The sequence below is a fragment of the Schistocerca gregaria genome, chromosome 11 (assembly GCF_023897955.1).
Source record: "Schistocerca gregaria isolate iqSchGreg1 chromosome 11, iqSchGreg1.2, whole genome shotgun sequence".
Lineage (NCBI taxonomy): Eukaryota > Metazoa > Arthropoda > Insecta > Orthoptera > Acrididae > Schistocerca > Schistocerca gregaria.
Genome location: NC_064930.1, coordinates 139,071,679 through 139,092,099, shown reverse-complemented (window position 1 = coordinate 139,092,099; position 20,421 = coordinate 139,071,679). Strand labels below are relative to the sequence as shown.

Genomic DNA, 20,421 nt, shown 5'->3' with positions numbered 1-20,421 from the left:
CCCAGAAATGAACATTATTGAGCATATTTGGGATGCCTTGCAACGTGCTGTTCAAAAGAATCTCCACCCCCTCGTGCTCTTACGGCTTTATGGACAGCCCTGCAGGATTCATGGTGTCAGTTCCCTCCAGCACCTGTTCCAGTAACGTTACACACACACACACACACACACACACACACACACACACAGTAGCCACGACTGACACACACCATACTCCACACACACACACACACACACACACACACACACACACACACACACACACACAGTAGCCACGACTGACACACACCATACTCCATCTGTAGGAATGGCTTTTTCTCTACTGAAAATACTGAAATTAACTTCGCATAGGAATGAAATTTTAATCAGTATATGCCACAGACTCTAGAAATACTGGACGATCAGTTTGGTAGCGTTTGTGAAGATTTTCATCATGTCACGCTCTCCACTTCATCAGTATAATTGCAATATTTATTTACTTACTAGCTGAGTACCCAACCTTGCCTGTGTATGTATTCCAATCCTTTTAGTCCATTTCATATTTCCCCATCTGCCCATCTCCTCGCACAGCTCTCTCTGTTCATCTTGTCCTCCCCAGCTGCTCTTTCAGTCTCGTCCTGCCCCTCCCTCTGTCCATCTCATCGTATTTCCGGTGTCTGTCCATTTCCTCCTCTTCATATAGATATACTTTTCACTGTGTCTTGGTGTCTCTCCTCTTTTTCTCTCTTTTCCACTTCCTCTTCCTCACCTTCTTTCTCCAGGCATAACCCCCACCGCAGTAGCACGCTGGTAGTTCTTATCCCCACACTATTTCTTTCCAGATAGTAATGAGCAGATATCTACCAAGTTTGGTAGAAATAAGTCCAGTGGTTTGGGAGGAACTTTTGACCTGTGGCTCTGCTGGAGCATACACGTGACATTTATTTCACACATACATAAATCTATGTTGCACACACACACACACACACACACCCACCCACCCTCACACACACACACACACACACACACACACACACACACACACACACACACACACATATATATATATATATATATCATCTGTATATGCCTAGAATTTCTCCAAGCTGTTTATTTTTCACACTGCTCAATCTTTATTACATCGTATCTTGTGAACAATCTCTTGTCTAAAGAAACAATTTTGCAGGTACAATTAATGGTATATTTGAATACTGTATGCATTTTTTTACATCCCTTGTATTGTGTGTTAAAAAATGAGATATTTACGTAAGTACATTCAGTGTCATATGTGGATACTCTCTGTAAAATGTGCTGTGAATAGAATTAGTAGCAAAGTAGTAATAAATTGAAATGCCATGCATGATGCGGTAGTTTTCAAGCAGTTCATTGTTTATGACGTCACATCTCGTGAACTATGATCGATAGCTGGTTATTATCCCAACTGCGATTGTTGCCTGATAATAAGGGATGTGTGTACCAAGTTTTATTGAAATTGTCCAGTGGTTTAGGAGGACATGTGGGGCATGCACGCATACATTCCTCTGTTTTTATGACATGCAGGGATTACTCTGGTTATAGAGAGATGACTTCACAAGTCAGGAGTTGCCGACTATTGTGTGGCTTTGCAGATCATACAAAATCATTAGAAATGCCTATAACAATGAGTGTCTCACAGTGTAATATGCTTGGGCCCATACTCTTGTCACTGATCACAAACAGGTTTGATACTGTTGACAGCATTTCGAAACTGGCCACAAAGTACACTACTGGCCATTAAAATTGCTACACCACGAAGATGACGTGCTACAGGTGCAAAATTTAACCGACAGGTAGAATATGCTGTGATATGCAAATGATTAGCTTTTCAGAGCATTCACACAAGGTTGGCGCCAGTTTCCAACCGATTTCTCATACACAAACATCAGTTGACCAGCGTTGCCTGGTGAAACGTTGTTGTGATGCTTCCTGTAAGGAGGAGAAATGCGTACCATCGCGTTTCCGACTTTGATAAAAGTCGGATTGTAGCCTATCGCGATTGCGATTCATCGTATCGCGACATTGCTACTCGGTTGGTCGAGATACGATGGCTGTTAGTAGAATATGGAATCGATGGGTTCAGGAGGGTAATGCGGAACGCCGTGCTGGATCCCAACGGCCTCGTATCACTAGCAGTCGAGATGACAGGCATCTTATCCGCACGGCTGTAACGGATCGTGCAGCCACGTCCCGATCCCTGAGTCAACGGAAGGGGACCCTTGCAAATCAACAACCATCTGCACGAACAGTTCGACGACGTTTGCAGCAACACGGACTATCAGTTCGGAGACCGTGGCTGCGGTTACCCTTGACGCTGCATCACAGACAGGAGCGCCTGCGATGGTGTACTCGACGACGAACCTGGGTGCACGAATGGCAAAAAGTCATTTTTTCGGATGAATCCAGGTTGTGTTTACAGCATCACGAAGGTCGCATCCGTGTTGAGCGATATCGCGGTGAATGCACATTGGAAGCGTGTATTCGTCATCGCCATACTGGCGTATAACCCGACATGATGGTATGGGGTGGCATTGGTTACACGTCTCGGTCACCTCTTGTTCGCATTGACGGCACTCTGAACAGTGGACGTTACATTTCAGATGTGTTACGACCCGTGGCTCTACCCTTTATTCTATCCCTGCGAAACCCTACATTTCAGGATCATAATGCGCGACTGCATCTTGCAAGTCCTGTACGGGCCTTTCTGGATACAGAAAATGTTCGACTGCTGCCCTGGCCAGCACATTCTCCAGATCTCTTACCAATTGGAAACGTCTCGTCTATGGTGGCCGAGCAACAGGCTCGTCACAATACGCCAGTCAGTACTCCTGATGAACTGTGGTATCGTGTTGAAGCTCCACGGGCAGCTGTACCTGTACACGCCATCCGAGCTCTGTTTGACTCAATGCCCAGGCGTTATCGAGGCCGTTATTACGGGCAGAGATGGTTGTTCTGGGTACTGATTTCTCAGGATCTATGCACCCAAATTGCGTGGAAATGTAATCGCATGTCAGTTCTAGTTTAATATATTTGTCCAATGACTGTCCTTTTATCATCTGCATTCCTTCGTGGTGTAGTAGTTTTAATGGCCAGTAGTGTATGTTTCTAATATTTGACAGTTACTAAAAATTATTGCCATGTGTGGTATGCAGAACATGTCATGAGTAGTCGGAAACTTTAACTAGATGTAATGTGTACAGAGATTCGGACCATTTTTAATTTGCTCACTAAATGAGATTTCGTCTGTGGTGCCGCAGTGATGTACTGGGACAAGTCAATACAGCGGTGCACCCGGGGCAAGAAGAGGATGGCGTCGCGGGCCAACTCCAACCGCAAGGCCTCCGTCGACAATGTGGGTAAGTCGGCTGCTTCAGCCACACGAACCACGTACTGTTTGCAGTATGAGCCACAGTTAGTTGAATGTGGGCAACAACTGTGTACACGCACACATGCAAGGAGAACATTAAGTAAGGGGAGCAACTTCTGGAGTTGATTTTTCACAGGAAATGCATCAGAATAGTTCCTGCCGACATGTCTCTGGATGTGGACAGTGAGTTTGTAATGTACGTGGATAGAGAGTCTGTAACAAAGCAATTAGTTGATAAAAGCGTTAATTAAATTCTGAATACCAGTACCATATTTTCGTGAATATATAAGGCGACCCTAAGTAAGGGCATTTTTCCAGAGACAGAAGTATGCAGTTACTATATTTTTCCGATATGTGGGGGTGTGGGGGGCGTCGGAGGGGAGGTGAGGGGTCAATAATTAATGAATTTCCATAAGATTGAGTAACAGATCATAAATTGGTTATTGTATGTCTATCAACAACCTTCCATCGATATTTAATTCACATCAACTAATATCAGTTTTTTTATAAATGCTACAGTTGTTACAATTCATATGAATAGATATACCGGGCTATCAAAAAGTCAGTATAAATTTGAAAAATTAATAAACCACGGAATAATGTAGATAGAGAGGTAAAAATTGACACACATGCTTGGAATCACATGGTGTTTTATTAGAACCACCCCATATTGCTAGACGCGTGAAAGATCTCTTGCGCGTGTCGTTTGGTGATGATCGTGTGCTCAGCCGCCACTTTCGTCACGCTTGGCCTCCCAGGTCCCCAGACCTCAGTCCGTGCGATTATTGGCTTTGGGGTTACCAGAAGTCGCAAGTGTATCGTCATCGACTGACATCTCTAGGGATGCTGAAAGACAACATCCGACGCCAATGCCTCACCGTAACTCCGGACATGCTTTACAGTGCTGTTGACAACATTATTCCTCGATTACATCTATTGTTGAGGAATGATGGTGGACATATTGAGGATTTCCTGTAAAGAATATCATCTTTGCTTTGTCTTACTTTAATTATTGCTATTTTGATCAGATGAAGCGCCATCTGTCGGACATTTTTTGAACTTTTGTATTTTTTTTTTGTTCTAATAAAACCCCTCGTGATTCCAAGCATGTGTGTTAACTTGTACCTCTCTATCTACATTATTTCTGTGATTTATTAAGTTTTCAAATTTATACAGACTTTTTGATCACCCGGTTTAGTGACAGAGGAAATTGTAGCTAATTTATTTAAAAGGATTACCACTTTTTTCTGCAAATGATATCTCTTTTTTTTAAGAAGTGCAGCGTATTCAGTTCAACATGTTAACTTACACAATATCAAAGATAAATTAAAAAAAAAAGAGATGGAGTTACTAAGAAAGGCGTAATCTTATAAATGTTTGAGCGTATATATTGATGAGAGTTTAGATTAAAAAGACGCATTTTAGAACTTTAAAATAACTCGTTGCAGGCACAGTTGCACTTCCATTTATGGGGAGTCTGAGACACATAAAGCAGGAACTTAATATAGTTCTCTTATTTTCGTTCATTAAGGTAAGAATTTGTATTATAAGGTAACTCTACTGTATGAAAGGTCTTCATTGAAGAAAAGCATACCATAAGGTCATAGACAACTCTTTAAAGGATCAGGTATTTTAATTACAGGAACGCAGTATATTTTTTCTGTGACTACTGTTCATAGGAATGACATTTGTAATTAAAATTCTAGAAGGAACAATGTTCATTGCTCTTCATGAAAACTGACTTGCTCAGAAAAGGGTGAATAATGTGCTGCTGAAATCGATCATCTTTTACGCAGTCCTATTAAATGCTTGAGAGACAGCAAGTAAAATTTGAGAGCAATTTGAAAAAGTTCATTCTGGGAAACTCCCTGTGTTATGCAGAGACATTCTCATTTAGAACTGGTGGGTTATTTAGTAAAAAGGGGTGAATAGTTACGCATGTGATTAAATTTACTGTTGTTTTCTGATATGTCAAACAGTGAGCATGCTGATATGTGTAACTGCCAGTACCAGTTAAATTAAATAAATTTCACATTTTCAAACTGTGATATGTTTTTCAAGACAGCTTTTTAATTCACAACTTTTTTGGTCACCTTGGATCGACTTACAGTGCTTTATGAGTCCTGACTCATATGACTCACTCACACAACAAAAAATACAGAGATCACAAAATGAAAAAGCATTATTCAATAAAAAAATTAAAATGTGCAACATAAACACAACAGTATAAATATATTCTGTCTCTTGTAAGTGTAATACGTCAGTCGCCGTCCCGGTCAACAGATATCAACTGCTGTGCCTGCCCATGAGTCATACTGGTAAAATGGACCGGTTGTGTTTGTAGAGGATGTGTGGGCGTTGCCTCTTGCATCTTGACTTTAACTTGCACTACTTAATTTTTATAACTAATAGTAACTTTTAATTTCGTTCTTTTCTTAGTTTTATGATATTCATAGAAGTGGAAAATGGAAAATCTTCTACACGCCTGGAAATTGAAATAAGAACGCCGTGAATTCATTGTCCCAGGGAGGGGAAACTTTATTGACACATTCCTGGGTCAGATACATCACATGATCACACTGATAGAACCACAGGCACATAGACACAGGCAACAGAGCATGCACAATGTCGGCACTAGTACAGTGTATATCCACCTTTCGCAGCAGTGCAGGCTGCTATTCTCCCATGGAGACGATCGTAGAGATGCTGGATGTAGTCCTGTGGAACGGCTTGCCATGCCATTTCCACCTGGCGCCTCAGTTGGACCAGCGTTCGTGCTGGACGTGCAGACCGCGTGAGACGACGCTTCATCCAGTCCCAAACATGCTCAATGGGGGACAGATCCAGAGGTCTTGCTGGCCATGGTAGTTGACTTACACCTTCTAGAGCACGTTGGGTGGCACGGGATACATGCGGACGTGCATTGTCCTGTTGGAACAGCAAGTTCCCTTGCCGGTCTAGGAATGGTAGAACGATGGGTTCGATGACGGTTTGGATGTACCGTGTACTATTCAGTGTCCCCTCGACGATCACCAGAGGTGTACGGCCAGTGTAGGAGATCGCTACCCACACCATGATGCCGGGTGTTGGCCCTGTGTGCCTCGGTCGTATGCAGTCCTGATTGTGGCGCTCACCTGCACGGCACCAAACACGCATGCGACCATCATTGGCACCAAGGCAGAAGCGACTCTCATCGCTGAAGACGACACGTCTCCATTCGTCCCTCCATTCACGCCTGTCGCTACACCACTGGAGGCGGGCTGCACGATGTTGGGGCGTGAGCGGAAGACGGCCTAACGGTGTGCGGGACCGTAGCCCAGCTTCATGGAGACGGTTGCGAATGGTCGTCGCCGATACCCCAGGAGCAACAGTGTCCCTAATTTGCAGGGAAGTGGCGGTGCGGTCCCCTACGGCACTGCGTAGGATCCTACGGTCTTGGCGTGCATCCGTGCGTCGCTGCGGTCCGGTCCTAGGTCGACGGGCACGTGCACCTTCCGCCGACCACTGGCGACAACATCGATGTACTGTGGAGACCTCACGCCACACGTGTTGAGCAATTCGGCGGTACGTCCACCCGGCCTCCCGCATGCCCACTATACGCCCTCGCTCAAAGTCCGTCAACTGCACATACGGTTCACGTCCACGCTGTCGCGGCATGCTACCGGTGTTAAAGACTGCGATGGAGCTCCGTATGCCACGGCAAACTGGCTGACACTGACGGCGGCGGTGCACAAATGCTGCGCAGCTATCGCCATTCGACGGCCAACACCGCGATTCCTGGTGTGTCCGCTGTGCCGTGCGTGTGATCATTGCTTGTACAAGTATGGTGGGTCTGACACACCGGTGTCAATGTGTTCTTTTTTCCATTTCCGGGAGTGTAGGTTCATCCCTTGCAACGAAACTAATACTGAAAAAAGAGGTAGTTACCAGTTAAATTACCATTCTCTAAACTGACTTGTTCCGTATCATTATGATACACTATGTGAAGAGACTCATGGAATAGGCACCACGGGTAATCATTAAGTTATAATCATAACGTAGAGAAAAAAGGTCAATCTGTGACTATGGCATGGTGGCAGTCCTTCTCTACGTATTCGCTCTTGACTGTGACGAAAATTTACCATATGGCTTGCTGTAGACCGTAATGGTAGAAAGGTTTGGACTGGTAGCAAATTCTCCACCTTGAGAATCACCTCGTCAGCAGTAAGAAAATGCCTGCCCTTACTGTGGTTTCTCCATTGGAGGAAAGAGGAAGCCCTCTCAGGGTACAATGTCTGGAAAATGCAGGGGTTTGACAGCTCAAAAAGAGCAGCATGTGTGACTGACCCAAGAAGTTGAAAACTGGTCCGTGACTGATTTCCCACTTTTCACACTACCGTGTCCTTTGTGATATGCTGGTTTTCGAACACCAGGACCTTCACTTCTGTTGTGATTCCCAGTTCTCTGGTCTGCCGCTTGGTTCTTCAGCATTCACTCTTGTCTGACCACAATGAAGGCGTTGCGGCACCTAAACGCTGGGCCATTTCATGATGCACTATTGCGATCCACTTCAACCAACTGGTAAAGGCGTACGGTATGACTGTCTGGGAGAGCCTGAAGAGCAGGTTTAGCCGCCTAATTGGAAAGGTTTTCCCTATGCTTTGCACCCGCAGGCACTTTGCCTTCACAAAGTATGGGAGCTATGGGCATAAGAGTGTCTGTTAAGTGTAGATGACAGTGATTTGTCTGTGTGTGTGTGTGTGTGTGTGTGTGTGTGTGTGGATTGGACAGTAATGTGTATGTCGGAGAAGGTTTGAGAAGGGGGACGGTGAAGCACAGTGCCAGCATGTAGCTGCTCTTCTTGGAGAGCAACAAGGAGCCCACAAAGCGTAACATCGCCATCTGACAGACATACCACCATCAACAGTGTTGTATTCCTTCACGCCATGGAACACTGTGCAGAGATTTGGAATTTACTCCAGGGCACTGGCTTTAGGACTTGTGATCAGGGATTTTACACTGCCGACTGTCCTATCTCCTCTGCTGTAAAGGCAAAGAGAAAATTATCAGTAGCATATGGTACTCCCAGATGTCCACCCATCCAACTACTGGCTGTGACCAGTGGTGCCCAACTTCACTACCAGTGTATTCAGCTTGGTATGGACACACTTGAAGCAACTCTGCAAGGCCTAATGCAGTGGTGTTCCCCGTGAAACCCAAAAAGATAGTTATCACACACTTCTCTGCCTTATCAGTACGTTGTGCCATTTTTTATAGCTCTCCCAGTGAGATGCTTTGGTACTGTACATGAGGTTTTCAATGTGTGCTAGGACTATAACCAACGAAAAACTCCGATAATTAAAACTTTATACCCACCTCGATGGCAAAGTACATTAAACCTCCCATTTGTGGGACACAGGGAGGCCCACTGGCCCCAGATCGAGTCTGCCTCGTGCATTAACGATGTAGATTTTGAGTCGTTTTCCACATACATTTAGGTAAATACTGACCTGGTTCTCAAGTTCCACCTCAGTGATGCACAGACGCCGTGAAAAACGGAATTTGAGTGTGCAGTGTTCACTAGATGCAGACAGAGCAGGTATGTGGATTCGGTACCTAGAGGAGCTCATAGTGGCTTTAAATACACTCCTGGAAATGGAAAAAAGAACACATTGACACCGGTGTGTCAGACCCACCATACTTGCTCCGGACACTGCGAGAGGGCTGTACAAGCAATGATCACACGCACGGCACAGCGGACACACCAGGAACCGCGGTGTTGGCCGTCGAATGGCGCTAGCTGCGCAGCATTTGTGCACCGCCGCCGTCAGTGTCAGCCAGTTTGCCGTGGCATACGGAGCTCCATCGCAGTCTTTAACACTGGTAGCATGCCGCGACTGCGTGGACGTGAACCATATGTGCAGTTGACAGACTTTGAGCGAGGGCGTATAGTGGGCATGCGGGAAGCCGGGTGGACGTACCGCCGAATTGCTCAACACGTGGGGCGTGAAGTCTCCACAGTACATCGATGTTGTCGCCAGTGGTCGGCGGAAGGTGCACGTGCCCGTCGACCTGGGACCGGACCGCAGCGACGCACGGATGCACGCTGAGACTGTAGGATCCTACGCAGTGCCGTAGGGGACCGCACCGCCACTTCCCAGCAAATTAGGGACACTGTTGTTCCTGGGGTATCGGCGAGGACCATTCGCAACCGTCTCCATGAAGCTGGGCTACGGTCCCACACACCGTTAGGCCGTCTTCCGCTCACGCCCCAACATCGTGCAGCCCGCCTCCAGTGGTGTCGCGACAGGCGTGAATGGAGGGACGAATGGAGATGTGTCGTCTTCAGCGATGAGAGTCGGTTCTGCCTCGGTGCCAATGATGGTCGTATGTGTGTTTGGCGCCGTGCAGGTGAGCGCCACAATCAGGACTGCATACGACCGAGGCACACAGGGCCAACACCCGGCATCATGGTGTGGGGAGCGATCTCCTACACTGGCCGTACACCTGTGGTGATCGTCGACGGGACACTGAATAGTGCACGGTACATCCAAACCGTCATCGAACCCATCGTTCTACCATTCCTAGACCGGCAAGGGAACTTGCTGTTCCAACAGGACAATGCACGTCCGCATGTATCCCGTGCCACCCAACGTGCTCTAGAAGGTGTAAGTCAACTACCCTGGCCAGCAAGATTTCCGGATCTGTTCCCTATTGAGCATGTTTGGGACTGGATGAAGCGTCGTCTCACGCGGTCTGCACGTCCAGCACGAACGCTGGTCCAACTGAGGCGCCAGGTGGAAATGGCATGGCAAGCCGTTCCACAGGACTACATCCAGCATCTCTACGATCGTCTCCATGGGAGAATAGCAGCCTGCATTGCTGCGAATGGTGGATATACACTGTACTAGTGCCGACATTGTGCATGCTCTGTTGCCTGTGTCTATGTGCCTGTGGTTCTGTCAGTGTGATCATGTGATGTATCTGACCCCAGGAATGTGTCAATAAAGTTTCCCATTCCTGGGACAATGAATTCACGGTGTTCTTATTTCAATTTCCAGGAGTGTAGCTTTGCAAGTGGCGACCCTGTCGTAACAGGTAAGGTTCTCCACAGGACTAGAGAAGGGACATACGAGTCCTGACCTGGCATTGGGCCCATATAGATCACCAGAATGGATGGATGGAATTAAAACTTTATGACTGTCCCCTGTAACTAATTAGCTAACTACAGCTCCACTAGTGGAGAGTTATGCTTAACAGTTGAGCTATCCGAGGTTTTGTCGTCAGTGTTTGGCAGCGCCTGTGCTTTCAGAGGCTGGAGAGGCGAGGCTACCACTGCAGGACGCCTCGGCGGCGGACGCCAACGCCTCCACTGTGGGGCCCGAGTCGGCTGCGCAACAGCTCAACGGCAGCATCAAACTGGCTGCGGGGGCGGAAGCGGACGGCCAGGGCAACCCTGACGTCCCGGGCGACCAGCAGAACGACTGCACCGAGAACGAAGGTCAGCCGGGCTCTGCATCTGCCGTCTCACAACTCAGTCAGCACCCACGCCCTAGTTTACAATCCGTTTGTTACAGGTTTCTTGTGTCACTGTGCCTGATTGTCTGTGCTATGTTCATAAATGGTTCACCTGATTGCTAATTTTAATTGCACACCACGCGAGTTTTATTGCTGTGACAGTCTGGTAACATCCACATCAAGTGCCTCTAGCAGAGAGTCTCTCTGCTAATGCTTGGGCTGTACCTATTGATAAGTGTTGGGCTAAACAAGTTGTAGGGTCTGTAGCATCCAAGATACTTTTGGGACGTGACGAAGTTCTCAGCACACCACAAGTGTGTACACTGTCAGCGGATCCAAATCTAATATCATATCAATTAGACTTGGAAGAGCAGTTGAACGGAATGGACAGCGTCTTGAAACTAGGATATAAGATGAAGAGTTTTGCTATTTGGGGGGCAAAATAACTGATGATGGTCGAAGTAGAGAGTATATAAAGTATAGACTGGCAATGGCAAGGAAAGCGTTGCTGAAGAAGAGAAATTTGTTAACGTCGAGTATTGATTTAAGTGTGAGGAAGTCATTTCTGAAAGTAGTTGTATGGAGTGTAGCCATGTATGCAAGTGAAACATGGACGATAAATAGTTTAGACAAGAAGAGAATAGAAGCTTTCGAAATGTGGTGCTACAGAAGAATGCTGAAGATGAGATGGGTAGATGATGTAACTAATGAGGAGGTATAGAATAGGATTGGGGAGGAGAGGAGTTTGTGGCACAACTTGACAAGAAGAAGGGATCGGTTGATAGGGCATTTATGAGGCATCAAGGGATCAGAAATTTAGCATTGGAGGGCAGTGTGGAGGGTAAAAATCGTAGAGAAAGACAGAAAGATGAATACACTAAGCAGATTCAGAAGGATGTAAGTACTCAGAGATGAAGAAGCTTGCACAGGATAGAGGAGCATGGAGAGCTGCATCAAACCAGTCTCAGGACTGAAGACCACAACAACAACAATGAATTAGATCTTTTCTGTCCAGTGCTATACTGTCCACTGTATTGGTTTCAGGTATTGGGGTAAACAGCTTGTATAATTCAATATTCCTCTGGGGTGTGATGAAGCTTTTGATATACGACAGGGTGACATCACCTGTAATTGCCTGTGGACTACCGAGTCACCTGTATCAGAATAAGCAGTGGTAATGGGTGGGGTTATACTGCTCAGACCTCCTTGGTGGCGATTTGTGTTTTTTTCGGAGGGCACTCCCCCTAACATTAAGTTGTTGATAATTGTTGGGGCAGATATATCTTAGAGGTTGTGTTGACCCCTGATTCCTTATTATCTCTAAGATTATTTGTAGATTACACAATCTCTTATATGTGGTAACGTGTGCAGACACACAGCAAAAATTTATAGCATCAAAAATACATTATACCCAGCAGCAGCGTCTAGTCAATACAGAAAAGACATACAATATGTGATCAAAAGTATCCGGATACCCGGTTGAAAATGACTTACAAGTTCGTAGCGCCCTCCATCCGTAAGGCTGGAATTCAGTGTGCTGTTGGCCCACCCTTAGCCTTGATGACAGCTTCCACTGTTGCAGGCATGCGTTCAATCAGGTGCCGGAAGGTTTCTTGCGGAATAGCAGCCCATTCTTCACTGAGTGCTGCACTGAGGAGAGGTATCAACATTGGTTGGTAAGGCGTGGCACAAAGTCTGTGTTCCAAAACAACCCAAAGGTGTTCTATATGACTCATGTCAGCAGGCCAGTACATCACAGAGGTGTTATCGTCGTGTAGCTGCTCCGCCACAGGCCGTGCCTTATGAACAGGTGCTCGATCATGTTGAAAGATGCAATCGCCATCGAGGAATTGCTCTTCGAAAGTGGGATACAAGAAGGTGCTTCAAACAACAAGAGATGCCCCGACTTCCGAATCTTACTGTTGGCACTACACACTCTGGCAGATGACGTTCACCGGGCATTCGCCATACCCACACCCTGCCATCGGATCGCCACATTGTGGACCGTCATTCGTCACTCCACACAAAGTTATTCTACTGTTCAGCCATCCAATGTTTAAGCAAGCTTCTTACAACAAGCGAGGCATCGTTTCGCATTTACCAGAGTGATGCGTGGCTTATGAGCAGCTGCTGAACCGTGAAAACCAAGTTTCCTCACCTCCCGCCTAACTGTCATAGTACTTGCAGTGGATCCTGATGCAGTTTGGAATTCCTGTGTGATAGCCTGGATAGATGTCTGGCTATTACACATTACGACTCTCTTCAGCTGTCGGCGGTCTCTGCCAGTCAAGAGACGAGGTCGGCCTGTACGCTTTTGTGCTGTACGTGTCCCTTCACGTTTCCACTTTACTATCACTTCGGAAACAGTGGACCTAGGGATGTTTGGAAGTGTGGAAATCTCTTCTACAGACGTATGACACAAGTGACACCCAATCACCTGACCACGTTCGAAGTCCCTGAGTTCCGCGGAACGCCCCATTCTGCTCCCTCACGATGTCTGATGACTACTGAGGTCGCTGATATGGAGTACCTGGCAGTAGGTGGCAGCACAATACACCTAATATGAAAAACGTGTCTTTTTGGGGGTGTTCGGATACTTTTCATCACATACTGTGTCTCCAGCAATACAATGTGGCCATCGACAAATATTGGAGCTGAGGTTAGAGATTCAAGACAAATCTGATGCTTGTGACGTCCGTTGGCGTAAGTTACGTCACAAACAAAGGAAATTACATATATATTTTATGTATATATTTTTTTAAATTTATCAGCATGATTGTTTCTCTCGGGGATATTGTCTTCTCTTATCACTTTTACTTACGTGCATAAGTAAATAAGAAACGGGTTCTTGAAGGACCTCAGTTATTCATATACCAACTTACTTTGAACGTGATGACTAAAATATAGTTGCCGTTCACTGAATTGAATGTAATTTTGTTAATTTCTATTTACTGATTGCAAAGCAAGACTTGAGAGAATTTCGATTGTTGCCGTGGAGCGGCCAAGATAAAACTTACTGAGCTCATGGAGTCCGTATAGTTTAAAAACATGAGCTTTAACGAAAATAAATTATCTGTTGCAATTTTAAAAAGTGCGTACAACGAAATCTCTCGCATTTACAGTTACCTTTAACAATCAAAAATAAATTAATATTTCGGCGCGTAATGGCCGCCCAGAGGCTGCACCGGAAGATGAGCTACTCGCAGCGCAAATGACTGAAAAAATGCTTATTGAAAATAATTAGCCACTGCGAGCATTTGAGGTGACAACTATTAGAAAGAAATTCATTTTCTAATAATAATAACAAGTTTATTTAAGGACAAATAGGAATAAGTTACATAAAATATGTGTAGCCGCTCAATGGCTGTCTTCCCTATAGCGACATAAAACAGTGTGTGTACCACAAAATACGTCCTTTCTCGTCGGCCGTACAATCGCTTCTCTTTCCATCCTTTTTTATTTTCATACACATTCCAAAGAAAGCAGGCATTGACAGATGTGAAAATTACCGATATATCAGTTTAAGAAGTCACAGCTGCAAATTACTAACGCGAATTCTTTACAGATGAATGGAAAAACTGGTAGAAGCCGACCTCGGGGAAGATCAGTTTGGATTCCTTAGAAATATTGGAATACGCGAAGCAATACTGACCCTACGACTTGTCGTAGAAGCTAGATTACGGAAAGGCAAACCTACGTTTCTAGCATTTGTAGACTTAGAGAAAGCTTTTGATAATGTTGATTGGAATACTCTCTTGCAAATTCTGAAGGTGTCAGGGTTAAAATATAGGGAGCGAAAGGCTATTTACAATTTGTACAGAAACCAGATGGCAGTTGTAAGAGTCGGGGGGCATGAAAGGGAAGCAGTGGTTGGGGAAGGAGAGAGACAGGGTTGTAGCCTCTGCCCGATGTTATTCAATCTGTATATTGAGCAAGCAGTAAAGGAAACAAAAGAAAAATTCGGAGTAGGCATTAAAATCCGTGGAGCAGAAATAAAAACTTTGAGGTCAGCCGATGACATTGTAATTTTGTCAGAGACAGCAAAGGACTTGGAAGAGCAGTTGAACGGAATATATAGTGTCTTGAAAGGAGGATATAAGATGAACATCAACAAAAGCAAAACGAGGATAATGGAATGTAGTCGAATTAAGTCGGGTGATGCTGAGGAAATTGGATTAGGAAATGAGACAATTAAAGTAGTAAAGGGGTTTTCCTATTTGGGGAGCAAAATAACTGATGATGGTCGAAGTAGAGACGATATAAAATGTAGACTGGCAATGGCAAGGAAAGCGTTTCTGAAGAAGAGAAATTTGTTAACATCGAGTATTGATTTAAGTGTGAGGAAGTCGTTTCTGGAAGTATTTGTATGGAGTGTAGCCATGTATGGAAGTGAAACATGGACGATAAATAGTTTGGACAAGAAGGGAATAGAAGCTTTTGAAATGTGGTGCTACAGAATAATGCTGAAGATTAGGTCGGTAGATCACATAACTAATGAGGAAGTATTGAATAGGATTGGGGAGAAGAGAAGTTTGTGGCACAACTTGGCCAGAAGAAGGGATCGGTTGGTAGGACATGTTTTGAGGCATCAAGGGATCACCAATTTAGTACTGGAGGGCAGCGTGGAGGGTAAAAATCGTAGAGGGAGACCAAGAGATGAATACACTAAGCAGATTCAGAAGGATGTAGGTTGCAGTAGGTACTGGGAGATGAAGAAGCTTTCACAGGATAGAGTAGCATGGAGAGCTGCATCAAACCAGTCTCAGGAGTGAAGACCACAACAAGAACAACAACAACAATAACATAATAAATAAAGATGCTATCGCTGCAAATCAGTTGTTTCAAGAACATTAACTATATCTTTTACACTAATTATATTCATAAAATACTCAAACCACGATTTACAACCGCTAAAAACGTCAATATTTATGTGTCGTACCGCCACATGCTACAGTGAATCGCCTGGGCGGACCGCATGGCGCTCAGTAAAGTTGCCTGCGGAATCGCAGCCCTGTAGACCTGATTGAGAGGCATAGTTGCTTCAAGATGAACAGCTGGCTGGCCCGGCGTATGACACGAGCGTGCTGTGCACGCGTGTTGCAGTGGCTGCGGCAGTGGAGGACGCGCTGCGCTGGCCCGGCTCGCCCCCGCACACGTGGTACCGCCGGCTGGCCTGGGTGCTCGTGTGGCCCATCCACCTGGTGTTCACCGCCACCATCCCGGACTGCGAGAAGCCGCGCTTCAAGCGCTGGTTCCCGCTCACCTTCCTCATGTGCATCATCTGGATCGGCAGCCTCTCCTACGTCGTCGCATGGATGATCACCATCATAGGTGAGTCAGCGCGCCACCTTGCCAAGCCAGAGTCCCGTTGGAGGGAGTACAAAACTGCGCGGTCTCAAGAGAATCTCGTGAATATACTATGCGCCGTCAATATTCAGAAATATGAAGCTGCAAGATGATCATTTACCATTTACCGGATGTCGTGTTTTTTCGCTTTTAACCCTAGCTAAGCTCTGGTTTTGGATGTTTCTTAGTAATTGAACGTACTTTGCTTTTACTCCTCGATTTCTTGCTTGAAGTATGTTTGGGTGTTCGATGGTTTCGATGGCTTTGCCGTAATCAACAAAAGCAAGGTATATTTTGAGGTGGCGACCTACCGATTTTTCTATTCTCTGATCAATAGTTTGAATATGCTCCAGTGGGCTAAATCCTGTTCGTTCTGACGGTTGTATCCCGCCTACTGTTTTTGTTAATCGCTTTTTTAGTATTTTCATGAACAGTTTGTATAGGTTAGACGTCAGTCTTATGGGTCTGTAAATTGTTCATGCCATCTTTCGTGCCATTTTTGTGCAAAAGTACAATGGTACTTGTTTTTCACTGGTCGAGAGTGTCTCTGGTTTGTATGATTTTGTTGAACAATTCCGTGATGATTGGTGTTACGAGGTCTCGGGCTTGTTTCAAGAGCTCGTTGTATATAAAATATCGAACATAGCTGCTAAGGTTCAGTGACCGTTTCAGAATTATATTAGAACAAATAAGCCCTCGGTCACAAATATTAATTCAAAGCTGACCAGGTTTCGACGCTACTATGAGCGTCGTCTTCAGAATTAGACTAACTGTTGTAAAACATATTAGGTATATAATACATTATAAAAATTAAAGTTTCTACTGACTGGGAAAAGATGCAGTACTTACAAGTCACATACACTCCTGGAAATGGAAAAAAGAACACATTGACACCGGTGTGTCAGACCCACCATACTTGCTCCGGACACAGCAAGAGGGCTGTACAAGCAATGATCAAACGCACGGCACAGCGGACACACCAGGAACCGCGGTGTTGGCCGTCGAATGGCGCTAGCTGCGCAGCATTTGTGCACCGCCGCCGTCAGTGTCAGCCAGTTTGCCGTGGCATACGGAGCTCCATCGCAGTCTTTAACACTGGTAGCATGCCGCGACAGCGTGGACGTGAACCGTATGTGCAGTTGACGGACTTTGAGCGAGGGCTTATAGTGGGCATGCGGGAGGCCGGGTGGACGTACCGCCGAATTGCTCAACACGTGGGGCGTGAGGTCTCCACAGTACATCGATGTTGTCGCCAGTGGTCGGCGGAAGGTGCACGTGCCCGTCGACCTGGGACCGGACCTCAGCGACGCACGGATGCACGCCAAGACCGTAGGATCCTACGCAGTGCCGTAGGGGCCCGCACCGCCACTTCCCAGCAAATTAGGGACACTGTTGCTCCTGGGGTATCGGCGAGGACCATTCACAACCGTCTCCATGAAGCTGGGCTACGGTCCCGCACACCTTTAGGCCGTCTTACGCTCACGCCCCAACATCGTGCAGCCCGCCTCCAGTGGTGTCGCGACAGGCGTGAATGGTGGGACGAATGGAGACGTGTCGTCTTCAGCGATGAGAGTCGCTTCTGCCTTGGTGCCAATGATGGTCGTATGCGTGTTTGGCGCCGTGCAGGTGAGCGCCACAATCAGGACTGCATACGACCGAGGCACACAGGGCCAACACCAGGCATCATGGTGTGGGGAGCGATCTCCTACGCCTCTGGTGATCGTCGAGGGGACACTGAATAGTGCACGGTACATCCAAACCGTCATGGAACCCATCGTTCTACCATTCCTAGACCGGCAAGGGAACTTGCTGTTCCAACAGGACAATGCACGTCCGCATGTATCCCGTGCCACCCAACGTGCTCTAGAAGGTGTAAGTCAACTACCCTGGCCAGCAAGATCTCCGGATCTGTCCCCCATTGAGCATGTTTGGGACTGGATGAAGCGTCGTCTCACGCGGTCTGCACGTCCAGCACGAACGCTGGTCCAACTGAGGCGCCAGGTGGAAATGGCATGGCAAGCCGTTCCACAGGACTACATCCAGCATCTCTACGATCGTCTCCATGGGAGAATAGCAGCCTGCATTGCTGCGAAAGGTGGATATACAGTGTACTAGTGCCGACATTGTGCATGCCCTGTTGCCTGTGTCTATGTGCCTGTGGTTCTGTCAGTGTGATCATGTGATGTATCTGACCCCAGGAATGTGTCAATAAAGTTTCCCCTTCCTGGGACAATGAATTCACGGTGTTCTTATTTCAATTTCCAGGAGTGTATTAAAAAAGATCTAAGCCGGAAAGGCGACGTCATGAATAGTTGTAAATAAGATGGTGAGCCGGTAAGGGCTGCTCGTACTTTAGTGAACTCTGGTTGCCACAAGACTGAGGTGCCCACGTTATAAAGTGTGGGCAAGTAAACATGGGGTTGCGACGAGCGCCATCCAGTAGGCGCAGAAACAACTAGGCTACTGTACATTCAAAATTATACACGTGAAATTGTGATGCACCTGATTCAGTCATAACGTAAGCACTAGTAATAATAGGATGAACTTACAAATCTATCTGCTTTAAAGAGAGATACATTTTGTAACGTAAAAAAACGTTAGTTACGACATACAAGCGAAGATGTAACAGGAAAACAACATTTCGGTAAATTGCATGAGGAAATCTGAACAAACATCAAGCAATGGCTTTATAAAGTCGAAAAAGTTTTTATTTCGCAGCTGCAGCTGTTCGTTCAAAATGAGGCCACATGACGAGAGAGATGTCTGAAAATCTCCTCTAAGACACCTAACCTGCGCCCTTTCTTTTCGGTATGCAGAATAGTGCTATCGCCTATGGCCTTAGGCACGTGTCCAGTAATTAAGAGATGATCGGCAGAGGATGAATTTAGGGGACGTGCCTTTCTGTCTCAAAAGATGTTATTTATGTCTGACGGTGAAAGCACGTCCGGTTTGCCCTATATAATAGGAGGAGCAGGTATCGCAGATGATGTTATAAACGCCAGAACTTTCTGTAGGGGAGCGAATGGATTTCAAATTATGAATGAAGTTTCTCTTTAGATTATTATTAGTGGAGAAGGCAACATTGCAGTCGTATTTTTTGCGAAGCGTGCGCTGAATGTGATAGGAAATGGGTCCTATGAAAGGAACAGAAAAACGTATTTTTGGGTTAATTTCAGTGCATGAGGTGTTGAGCTTGGTAGCTGTTGCAGTTATCTTTTTTAGGATATCGTCCACTATGTTAGGCGTATATTCATTATTGACTGCTATGGTTTTAAGTAAATAAATCTCCTCATTAAACTTTTCTGTTGTAAGATGGCGAGCAGCTAAGGGCTGCTCGTACTTTAGTGAACAAGTGTTGCAACAAGACTGAGGTGCCCACGTCAGAAAGTATGGACAAGTAAACATGGCGTTGCTACGAGCGCCATCTAGTAGCCGCAGAAACAACTAGGCTACTGTACATTCAAAATTAGACACGTGAAGTTGTTATGAAGCTGATTCAGGCATAGAATAAGCACTAATAATAACAGGATGAAGTTACGTATTTATCAGCTTTAAACAGAGATACATTTTTTAACGTAAAAGAAGTCAGAGGTGGCTTGGTGGACCGCAGAGTGAAAAAAGGCCATTTTTTGAGACTGTGGATGAAAAGAGGAAGCAGGCACGATTTGGTCAGTATACGTTTCTTTTCCAAAAATATTGAAAGTGATGTTATAGTCTTCTATTGTAAGTGTCAAGTCTAAATAATGTACTTGGCGGTTTTCGTTTTCGAGTTCAATAATGAACGAAATTTTTTCATGGAGGTCGTTAAAGAGTTTAAATATATTATCAATTCTATCGGCGGGTTCGTTATAGATGACTAGAATATCATCAACGTATATTGTGTAAGAAAGGATACCTAGTGAAGCGGCTGAGACACGCTTAAACAGCTTTTTTACCAAGGAATTTATAAAGATGTCGGCTAGAGGGTTGCCCATAGCGAGCCCATCAGACTGCTGGTACACTTGTCCGTTGAATTCCAAGTAGTTGTACTTGACAACGACATTAATAAGATTCATGAAATCGGTAATCTGTACATCTGATATATCTTTTTTTTAAATTGACGTAAATTTTCTTCCACAATGATGAGCGTCTCATGTACCGCGACATTGGTATAAAGATTTTTAATATCTCAGGAAAAGAGGTTGGTGTCTGCACTG

At 45.5% G+C, this 20,421-nt stretch overlaps 1 protein-coding gene across 2 annotated transcripts in view; it reads left to right on the top strand.

The window, feature by feature from the left end:
* Window positions 1–20,421, top strand: part of LOC126295251 (sodium/potassium/calcium exchanger 3) — a 564,758-nt gene that overhangs the window by 504,955 nt on the left and 39,382 nt on the right. For both annotated transcript variants that reach the window (XM_049987652.1, XM_049987651.1), the window contains exons 5-7: window positions 3,273–3,371; window positions 10,674–10,862; window positions 15,983–16,210. In XM_049987652.1, coding sequence (XP_049843609.1) covers window positions 3,273–3,371; window positions 10,674–10,862; window positions 15,983–16,210 — 516 coding nt within the window. The remainder of the gene's footprint in view (window positions 1–3,272; window positions 3,372–10,673; window positions 10,863–15,982; window positions 16,211–20,421) is intronic.